The 11,264-nt window shown below is 40.8% G+C and overlaps 1 protein-coding gene across 1 annotated transcript in view; it reads left to right on the plus strand.

Moving 5' to 3' along the window:
* LOC147337082 (protein NLRC3-like) overlaps window positions 1-11,264 on the plus strand; it is a 60,446-nt gene that overhangs the window by 40,786 nt on the left and 8,396 nt on the right. The window contains exon 9 of the mRNA XM_086285732.1: window positions 6,800-6,973. Coding sequence (XP_086141858.1) covers window positions 6,800-6,973 — 174 coding nt within the window. The remainder of the gene's footprint in view (window positions 1-6,799; window positions 6,974-11,264) is intronic.

Here is an 11,264-nt window from a genome sequence, read left to right on the forward strand (position 1 = left end):
GCAAATTCTCATGACCATTGATCAAAGCCCACTGATCAAAGCCCACTGATCAAAGCCCACTGATCAAAGCCCACTGATCAATAGCCATGAGAACCATTCACAGAGAGTTGGGGAATGGCTGCAATCACAGCATTTTAATCATTATTTTAAAGGCTGTAGATTGGAGCCATTGCTCTAACAGTGTACAAATGTAACAGGGCTTGGTGCTGATGCTAACAGTGCTAGCTGCTTCAGCCTTTATTTACACATTATAAGCACATTTAGCTTATTTTAAACAGTATATAAAACAGCTAGTACTGCTGGGACGTTATATTTTCACAAGCTAACATGAGCCAATCAGTGAGATGTCTAGCCATGACAGTTGTATGTTGCTGTGAGAAGAGTCGGGCTACATACAGTGATGATAGTGTTAGCCATGTTAGCATTTAGCTTCTATGTTTTTATAGTTTACACTTCTTGTTTATTGCTAGCTGCTCTGTTTAGTTGCTTTAGGGTTTCTTAGTTTACTTTTCCTGCATTATTTTGGTAGTTATCGTGCTTGGTGTCATAAGTTCAGTTTGACTTCCTCCCCTGACATTGTCTACATTAGTTTCAGCTGTGGAAGGATTTATTGAGTGTTTTCTATTTCTTCCATTTGAACAATAGTGGTGCACTCTATGCTTGTAGCTGCTGTGTGCTACGTTCTTCTGTCAAACAAGATGGCGCCTGTGTTTGGCTTTGCCGCCGCTGCAGCTTGCTGGAGGCAACAATGTAGTTTTTCACTGTCGTCAATCATTTTTTGTAATGTCATTTTTGCTCTTTTGAGTTCTGACTTAATTTCTGCTGCTTTAAATTATGATTGGGAGATACTGTTAACCCTTTAAGGCCGGTCAGAGTGGGAACGCTCAGTTTTGCGTAACTATTTTTAAATGCCTGTAGATCGGCAACCACACAAGCTAGTGCAATAATTTTTATTTTTGCATGTGAAACCGGAGTTGTACTTACATCTTATGTATCCAGCTTATCCTAGGTCACCGTTTCCTTCCACACATAGCTTTGCAAAAGTTGCATGAAAAGCACTTGCAGCAACAAAAAAGTAATATCCCAGAAACACGCTTTGCCAATCCGATCAGATGTTCATAGCACTTCCTACGTTGGAATAGATGTCAGCCCAAACTATCGTATGTCCGCCATTACCTGCCCGAAACCTGAAGTGACGTCGTTTTTGCGAAAATTCTAGTTGTTTGTTTGTTTGTTTTTTTTACCTTGAAGCCTACACTGGTGTTTTTAAAAGTCATGTTTGAGTTTACCCTTTCAGTATAGTTTCTGGGAGGCTTAGAACTCAAATTACACAGTTGGAAATAGTTTATTTTGATTGTTAAGGTTCAAAATATTGGGGATGGAGACAAGAGAAAAAAACCACAATAACAACACTGGTCCGGCCGGGTTGAGTCAAACGATGATTTAATGATCACACACGTGGGAGATGGACACTGATGCAGACAGCCTCAAAATCTCAAAATGGTGGAGCATTGCTCAAACTTTTATAACCTCTGGTGCCTCCACCTTATCATAAAAAGCCTAAACATTCACATGCTCTCTCTCACACAGCGCCTAAGCTACGACCTTGGCTCCCTGTTTATCTGCTCCTGCTGAAATGGGGCAGAAAACTCCAGCACACTCTGTTCTCTTCTACTCAGACAAATTAGACAATAACCTTCTGCGAACAGTATTTCTTATAACTCAGCAATATAATGCATCATAAAACAATATCATTCATTCACAACAAGTCAGCAATTTAATGTAATGCAAATCAGTTTAACTAATGCAATAGTTATCAGCTTCTTCTAATTCAGGAGAATAATGCAAACTAAAACTACATAATAATTCACAATCTTTAATTAGGGGTATAACATGGCATAAAATAATATCATAATTTTACATGATGCACTGAAGTTTTTCTTGCAAATTCACATGGTAGTATTTATTTTAGTTTTTCATGCAGTGTATATACAATTTGGTGTATCTCAAAAATACAACTATGGATACACTCAAATTACATTTCCTGTGGTTGGAAACTATTTTGTGCAACTTTTTTAGTTCTTCCGTTTTGAGGGATAAACCTCTTAAATTTCTCTAACTACAAATATATGTAAAAATACAAAACAAAACAATTTTCAATTTGTTCTAGTTTATTGCACTTTTTGCTGTATATGTATATATGTATATGTAGTTACTATGGACTGAATGCATACATATTATTAAAATTTGGGCTATAACGGTTGTATTGATGTATAGCAACTTGAACTGCTCCCCAAAATGGCACTACAGCAGTGGTTCCCAAACTTTTTTTGCTGGGCCCCTTTGTTTTACACGAAAAACGTTCGCCTCCCCCCCGGCGCGTGAACAGCACGCACACGCACTAACACATCCTCCAACCACACACGCCCATATTTTGCTCCATTGCGGTTTATTTCACACCTCAAACATTTAGTAAACAATTAAGCAAATACAAGTAATCTGCAATAAATTACAGGTAGTAAGAAAATAAACTACTAAATCTTTTACGCTACGTCCGCACCTACACTGGTATTTTTGAAAACGCAGCTGTTTCATCCAAACAGTGTTTCAAATCACCAAAAACTGAGATTTTTTTAAAACTCCTTTTTTGCGGACGAGGAATACAGAGTTCATCTGGCAACGTCAAAGGTTGCGCCTTTTTTCACGTCACGTTATTGTTTATGTGAGATGAATTGCAGAATGGCAGACAGAGACAAAATACTGTTACTCTGAGTATCTGCAGGTTTCACACGCAGTTACTGTCCCTCCATTTACAAAGGCGTCACGGGTAGTTGTTTTTTCTTCTTCTGTAATACTAATCAACATTGCTGTCAATACATTTTCAAAAAATGCCTCTCTGTGCAAAATGGGTTCAAAAACATAAACAGCTGTGGGATCTTGTTTGTCTGTGATTTGAATCGAGGGAACAAATCGTGGCAGGATCAGCCTGATGTTATTTGTATCCCGCTGTAACTTTACTCTATAAAGAGCAAACATCTCCAAAATGTCAGGAGTAGTTAGTCACTACAACAAGTGTTTGTGAACTAAAAATCAAGAATGTGGGATCCTGTTTGTCCGTGATTTGAATCGAGGGAACAAATCGTGGCAGGATCAGCCTGATGTTATTTGTATCCCGCTGTAACTTTACTCTATAAAGAGCAAACATCTCCAAAATGTCAGGAGTAGTTAGTCACTACAACAAGTGTTTGTGAACTAAAAATCAAGAATGTGGGATCCTGTTTGTCCGTGATTTGAATCGAGGGAACAAATCGTGGCAGGATCAGCCTGATGTTATTTGTATCCCGCTGTAACTTTACTCTATAAAGAGCAAACATCTCCAAAATGTCAGGAGTAGTTAGTCACTACAACAAGTGTTTGTGAACTAAAAATTAAGAATGTGGGATCCTGTTTGTCCATGATTGGAAGAGCCCAGCGCTGCTCCCGACGCAGGGACCTACCTCAGCACCTGTGCAGGTGAAGCCAAAGGGCAGATTTGCTTCACCATATTTTCTAGTCTTTGGCTTAGAATGAAGTTGGTTTGGAAACATATTCAGCGATGCTTCATCTCCTGCTTTGCGTTTCTGTGGGCGCCGTGCTAGCAGTGTTCAAGCGTTTTGTTCCCCTCCCTTTTCATACCGCGCCCCCCCTGCCATGGCTCTGCGCCCCCCCTAGGGGGCGGGCACCACAGTTTGGGAAGGTCTGCACTACAGCATGTAAAAATCTAAAGATAAGCTCTGGCAGACTTGGTTCTATGGTAGGTCTTAAAGGGTTTAACATCAAAGATTCAGTGGAGAGCTACTGTAACAGCTGAACAGAAAAACTCTTCCTCCCCTGGTGTGCTACTCTTCACAACCCGCAGGACTTTCACCCTCAAGAGATGGAAAAGGGGAACGAGGGCCGACGTCCAGGTGAAACTGAGAAGCTACCAGAGGCTAGCTTCTTGGCTGTGGGGAGAATCCTGGTGCCTGCGTCCACTTCCTCTCCTGACATTTAGTTAATATGTTACGCCGGTGACTGGGACCTGGGCTCTGTGGCTCAGAAGCAGTTTTTCTCACGGTGTGTCCGTCAAACGTTCACTGTTTTTATTGATAACAGCTATGTCTGCTCATCGATCATTGCTTCCCCCAGCTCTGGAGTCGCTGCCCTGCCCAGCAGGTCCACAGGTCTGCATTGTCTGTATTTCAAGTGCCGCTGCAGTCAGCTGTTGATTTTGCAGATCGACCGTCATCAACTCGGTTGGCCCCGCTTAACGTTCGCTCCATAACAAACAAATCATTTATTCTAAGCGATCTCTTTATTAAAGAGTCTCTAGATTTCATGTGTCTGACTGAGACGTGGCAGCAAAATAAGAATTATGTCCAATGTTCCCTCTAATGTTTCATGTGTCTGAGCGAACACACAAACTCCCTGAGCGGTCCCTTGGATCACTGGATCACGTTGTCATTAACGTGGCTTCACTCTACATCAACCAAAACACCGGTGTCGGCACATGAGGACGCTGTCATAGCCCGTCAGCGACGTTGATTAGCTGCGTATATACGAATGTGAATCATTGGCTGGACTATGGGATAAGGCGGCATCGTTCTAAATACTGGAGCAGCCAGTCACTGACTAACACTGCAAAGCAGAATTGTTAACGTATTTATTTTAATTTCAATTCAGGTTAGTATTTAGTATTTAGTATTTATTTATTTATTGTCATTGTCAAGAACAATGAAATTGCGTTTGGGGCTTCCATACAACCCAAAAAAGAAGAAAATAATAAATACCCCTTAAAACCCAAGTGTACATATTTAACCCAGTGTGACTCCAATGCAATAAGACAATCCTTAGCAACAACATGAGAACATGACAAGTAATGTTCGTAGAAAATCAGACAAAGACCTGAGAAACATGACAAAGTACAACAATGCAACCCATTCAATATTATTGTACTGTGAGATATGATATCAGATATGATAGTTATCTATTTAAGAAGGAGGGGGAAGAGAATAAAGATATGATGCACCAATGCAGACCAGTTCATTGCTATTAAGAAGTTGGATATGGTTATTGTCCGTGAGAGGGGGGCAGAGAGTTCAGGAGCCTCACAGCCTGTTAGATATCTTTTTGTGCGCAATGCAGATATTCTGTGTGCAGAGAGCGTGTCAGCAGATTGCGCCCGTGCGCAGCTTAGAGGGAACATTGATTATGTCCACTTGAATGAAATCTGCCCGGCTGGCTGCTCCGTCATCTGAACTCCGCGTCTTTTAGGACGTGGTGGAGGACTCGCTGTTGTTTACCAGGACAGATTCACATGCAGTCTGATGACCTCGGACTCCTTTTCTGCATTTGAGTCACAGATGATGGTCAGTTCTCTAAAAACCAGTTATTGTATTTTATTCTACCTGATGGGGTCTTTCTAACTGAATTTAATGACCTTCTGACATCCATCATTTCATTGGAGAAGGTTGGGAGATTTGAGCCGTCATATTGATGAAGCATCCTGTAACACTGCTGCTGAGCTCATCACTGTCACTGAGTCTTTTAACTTTAGGCAGCATGTTTCTGGCCCCACACATACAAAGGGTCACACACTGGATCTTGTTTTCTCCCTGGGTTTAAATATACATGATGTATGTGTGGAGGATGTCCATGTGAGTGACCATAGCTGCATATTTTTTAACTTGTTATTTTACTTGGATCCTTCATCTCCTAAACTGATGATCCAAAGGCGGATTATAAACCAAGATGCTGCTGGAAGGTTCTCTGCCATGTTTGACCCTCGCATGGCTCGTAGTGACCTCGACTCACGTATTTTATCCTTTAATGATCAATGCAAGTTGTTGGAAAGCCCACTGATAACATGTTTACATGGCTAAAATGTTATGGCTCATTCATTGATAGTATTTTCGCCATAGAAATTGTTATGTCCTATATTGTTGAACCCACCATGTCTATGCTGATGCTCTTTGAACGCACCACATACGTACTCGAGGCCATGCAGTGGCTGCTAGTCTGTGTTCTCAGTATTTTTATGTGTCAGTTCCAGTTTTAGAGCTCTAAAGTGCAGCTATCGTGTTAGGAATATGTTAGGAATAGACAGGAACACTGAGCACACTGAGGTCAAATCTTTATTTAGGGCGACCGTGGCTCAGGGGGTTGGGAATCGCATCTGTAACCGGAAGGTCACCGGTTCGATCCCTGGGCTCTCTGTCCTGGTCGTTGTGTCCTTGGGCTTTACCCTACTTGCCTACTGGTGTTGGCCAGAGGGGCCGATGGCGCGATATGGCAGCCTCGCTTCTGTCAGTCTGCCCCAGGGCAGCTGTGGCTACAACCGTAGCTGCCTCCACCAGTGTATGAATGTGAGAGTGACTGAATAGTGGCATTGTAAAGTGCTTTGGGTGCCTTGAAAAGCGCTATATAAATCCAATCCATTATTATTATTATTATTTTACCACTCGCTGCATTCTTGATGTTCATGTTCTTCTCTTTCCCCTCACCCTGCAACCAGTCATGGTAGATGGTCCTCCTGGAGCCTGTTTTCACTGGGAGGATCTTTGTGTCAAAGGGAGTTCTTCTTCCCACCATCACCAAGTGCTGCTCACAGTGGAGGCGGTTACCTTACACTGTTAAACAGCTTCAGATGACTGTTGTTGTCTGTTGGGTATTGTCACTTATAAATAAAGTTACATTGAATGGATGTATGGATGGATAGATGTTATTGTGACAAAGAGAAAACGATTGTTGACAGATTGATTGTTGTTTTGTGTGTCTGCAGTCTGTCAGGCTGTCTGATCACAGAGGAAGGCTGTACTTCTCTGGCCTCAGCTCTGAGCTCCAACCCCTCCCATCTGAGACAGCTGGACCTGAGCTACAATCATCCAGGTCCCTCAGGAATTAAGCTGCTGTCGGCTGGACTGAAGGATCCAGGCTGGAGACTGGACACTCTCAGGTATGGAGAGAATGTCTGATAGAGGAGGAAGAGCTGGAAACATTTCCTGTGTCCTTCACTCACTTCCTGTTTGTTTCCTGCAGATGAGACATGAACTATCACACATGCAGGAATATTTTCAGGGACAGACACACTAGTCTAGCTGGATAGTTCATGGATATTTATGTAGGGGTCTCCAAGGAGTCTGGTTGCAGGAACATTTAGGTCACAGGTGTACCTGAGATAGATACCAGTGTACCTAATAAAGTGTCAGCCATGTGTATGTTTCCCATGCTGTATGTCCACAGTGACAGAAGGATGAAACAAGGCTGTGAATCATTTCAGTCTGTGTTTGTGACAAAGAGGCAGACAGGAGCAGCTAACATTTGGAAATGGAAGCTTAAATAATGACAAACTCTACATTCACAGCTGAATTAACAATACATTTGTTCTCAAGTGCACATTTAGCAGCTAATGCTATTACTGTTTTCCCTTGCTTTCTACAACTTGAGCAGCTATTGCTAAGTAGGCCACTTTGCTCTGCTAAGGATTTATGTGACCATGATGAAAACTCTGATAAGCTAATGCTGCTAAGCTAATACTGTTTATGGGCCCTGTTAGAATCAATATTTCATTCTCATTCTGTTGTTTGAGAACAATATTAACGTTTCACATCATTATAACACAAGAGAAAAGGGTATTAGCGTTAGCTACTAATGCTTATTCACCTCAAATTAGCTTTAGCTGCTAATGGTAGCCTACTTAGCAATAACTGCTCACTAATATAATGCTAATTCACATCAAATTAGCATTAGCTGCTCAAGTTGTTATAAGGAAAGAGAAAACGGTATTAGCATTAGCTGCTAATAATTGTTCACCCCTAATTAGAGTTAGCCCCTAATGGCAGCCTACTTAGCATTAACTCCTGACGTCGTTGTAATGCAGGGGAAAAGAGTTACCATTATCGGATAATGCTAATTCACATCAAATTAACATTAGTTAACAACGGTAGACTTCGTATCATTAGCTGCTGTCATTCTTACAAAGCAAACAGTATGAGCATTAGCTGTTAATGCTTTCTCATCTAACATTAGAATTGGCCACTAATGGCGTATTGTTAAAAAGTAAAAAAACACATTGTTAGCATAAGCGGATGATGCTAATTCACCTAAATTAGCATTAGCTAATGATGGCTACATACCTAGCATTAGCTACTGATATTGATATAAATCAAGAAAATATGGTATTAGCATTAGCTTTTAATGCTTTTTCATCTAAAATTAGAATTAGCCACTAATGGCGTGCTATTTAGCATTACCTCTTCACATCGCAGGGGAAAAGTTAAAATTAAATTAAAAAAAATGTTCAGATTAGCTACTCATATTGTTAAAAAGTAAGAAAAAACATTGTTAGCATAAGCGGATAATGCTAATTCACCTCAAATTAGTATTAGCTAATAACGGCAACCTACTTAGCATTAGCTGGTCACATTGTTATAATGCAAGAAAATATGGTATTAGCATTAGCTGCCAATTCCTAAATACCTAAAATTAGCATTACCTGTAATGGAAGTCTACTTAGCATTAACTCCTCACTAATGTAATGCTAATTCACATCAAATTAGCTTTAGCTTTAGTATTAGCTGCTAGCACCAGCCTACCCAGCACTAGCTGCTCACATTGTTAAAAGGGAAGAGAAAACGATATTAACATTAGCTGGTAATAATTATTCACCCCTAATTAGAATTAGCTGCTAATGGCAGCATACTTAGCATTAACTCCTCACATCGTTATAATGCAAATGAGGCTAACTTACATTAAATTAGACTGCTGTTATTAGCTAATGCTATTTAGCAGTAGCTGCTCACATTGTTATAAAGCAAAGGAAAATGATATGAGCATTAGGTTCTAATGCGTATTTGCCTTTAATTAGACGTAGGTCCTAATGGCGACCTACTCAGCATTAGCAGCTCAGATGTTGTATTGCTAGGGAAAAGAGTGTTAGCATTAGCCGTTCACATTGTTAAAAAGTAAGTGTTAGCATTAGCTACTCACATTGTTAAAAAGTAAGTGTTAGCATTAGTGCATAATGCTAATTCACATCCAATTAGCATTAGTTAATAACGGCAGCCTATTTAGCATTAGCAGATAATGTTGAATTTGGCCCACTGGAAAAGTTAAGAACTCAAGATTTAGGAGTGTTTCTCGATAGCTCTTTCTCATTTGAGAAACAAATAAATGTTGTTATTAAAACCAGCTGTAAGCTTTATATTGTTGATTGTCATTTCCCATATGGAAAAGATATATAAATCTTATAAAGTTTGTATCTGTTTTGTGTGAAACTTGTATGAAAAGCATACAAGAGTGAAAACAGATATAAGATCCCTTGAAAAATTATATAATGAAACTTGTATGTTTTCGATACTTACTAAAACAATATATGAAAGTAATGAGAAAGTGGCCACTTTCGTGAGTATGACTTTCATCATATAAGTTTTTAGTCTTTTCCATATGGGATATGCTTAAAAATATTTACTCATACATGCTTAGTTTTATAATCGATTGGATGATGATAGAGGTTCGATCCTTAGTAGTCTGTAAAGACTCTGTGTGCCTTCCAGAGTGCTCTGGCATGCACACACCACTTGGGGCCATGAGAGAGGTCGTACCCTCTCTTACTGATTTATGGTGTAGGACAGGGGTCTCAAACTCAATTTAGCTGGGGGCCGCTGCAGGCAGAGTCTGGGTGAGGCTGGGCCGCATTAGGTTTTCCACAAGAAAGGCATGGTTAAAAAATTCCAATCTTCTCAAATCTCTTTATTTTTATTTTTTAACACAAAATATGAAAAATAAATAAACAAATTAAGAATTAATAAGAAAATAAATCAATCAGTAATACATAAATAAAACAATAATAAGATTTTTTAGTCAGTGAACTTGTGTGTTTTTTTCAGTCTTCTATATCTGCTGTGTTTAGATTGAAATGTCTGTATTAACAGTTCTATAACCTTCTTCTGAACATGAATGGAACACTGTAGAAAATGAACTGTTCTTCTGAACATGGCTTCTCTTGCCTACTCCTTGCTGCTAGAGACCTGGCAGCGTTTCCTCTCGCATAGCCGAGCCAGATTTGGCCTGAGGGAGGAAGCAGTTGCGACCCTCAGTATGTCTTGAAGATGATCATCCGTAAGTCTGGACCTGTACTTGGACTTATTGAAGTTCAAAGTGGAGAAGAGCTTTTGGCACAAGTATGTGCTACCAAAAAGGCACATGGTCCGCTTGAACATTCGGGAAAGCCGAGGGAAACTAGGGCTCAATTCTCTCAAAGATTGTCCAAGCTTCTCTGCTTTTCCACTCACCTCCCTGAACTTTGCTTTGAGTTCAGAGTTGCACTGCAGCTCAATGAGCTCCATTTGAAGCACAGAAGGGGCATCTTGCACATCAAAGGAGAAGGGGTCCGCAAAAATGTGAAAGGTGGCTCTGTGTGTCTTGAAGTCAGCAAATCTGTGATCAAATTCCTCCTGTAGCCTCAAAATGACATCAACATACTCGTCAGCACTGAATGGTGTGCCTGCATCCACGAGTGCCTTGCATGCTGGGAAATGGCAAAGGTTTGTCTGAGAGAGCTGAGCTTTCCAGAGCGCCAGTTTTGTGGAGAATGCTCTCACGTTGTCATAGGCAGCACTGACAAGTTGCCCCTGGCCTTGTAACGTCTTGTTCAGTACATTAAGCTCATGTGTCATATCAACAAGAAAAGCTGAGTCCATGAGCCATTTGGGATCAGTTAGCACAGGAACACTAACTCCATCCTTCTCCATGAAGGCTTCACTTCTGCTCTCAACTCAAAAAGTCTCTTTAATACATTTCCCCTGCTGAGCCAACGTACCTCAGTGAAGTCGAGCACATCCCCATATTCTGACTCCATTTCCTCTAAAAAAGCTCAGAACCTTCGGTGCTTTAAGCCCCTGGATCTGATTTGGTTGATGCATTTCACAACAATAGACATCACATTGTCAAACTTCAGGCATTTGCTGCAAAGGACCTGCTGATGGATGATGCAGTGCAGAGCAATGGCCTCCTCCACGCCTTCCTCTTCCAGTTTGTTTTGTGCCACCAGTCCATGTTTCCTCCCTGTCATTGATGGCGCTCCATCTGTTGTTATTCCAACAAACCTCTTCCATGGCAAACCAACATTCTCAATGGCATCACACAGCTTGTAAATATCTGCTGAGCGGTGGTCTGGCCATGCATTGGAATTACTGTGAGCAGCTCCTCCATCACTTCAAAACTGTCATCAACACCACGGACATACA

Source organism: Aulonocara sp. 'chitande type north' Nkhata Bay, linkage group LG3 (genome assembly GCF_057382095.1).
Source record: "Aulonocara sp. 'chitande type north' Nkhata Bay isolate Kocher_YH1m ecotype deep benthic linkage group LG3, A_spYH_male_GT1.1, whole genome shotgun sequence".
Lineage (NCBI taxonomy): Eukaryota > Metazoa > Chordata > Actinopteri > Cichliformes > Cichlidae > Aulonocara > Aulonocara sp. 'chitande type north' Nkhata Bay.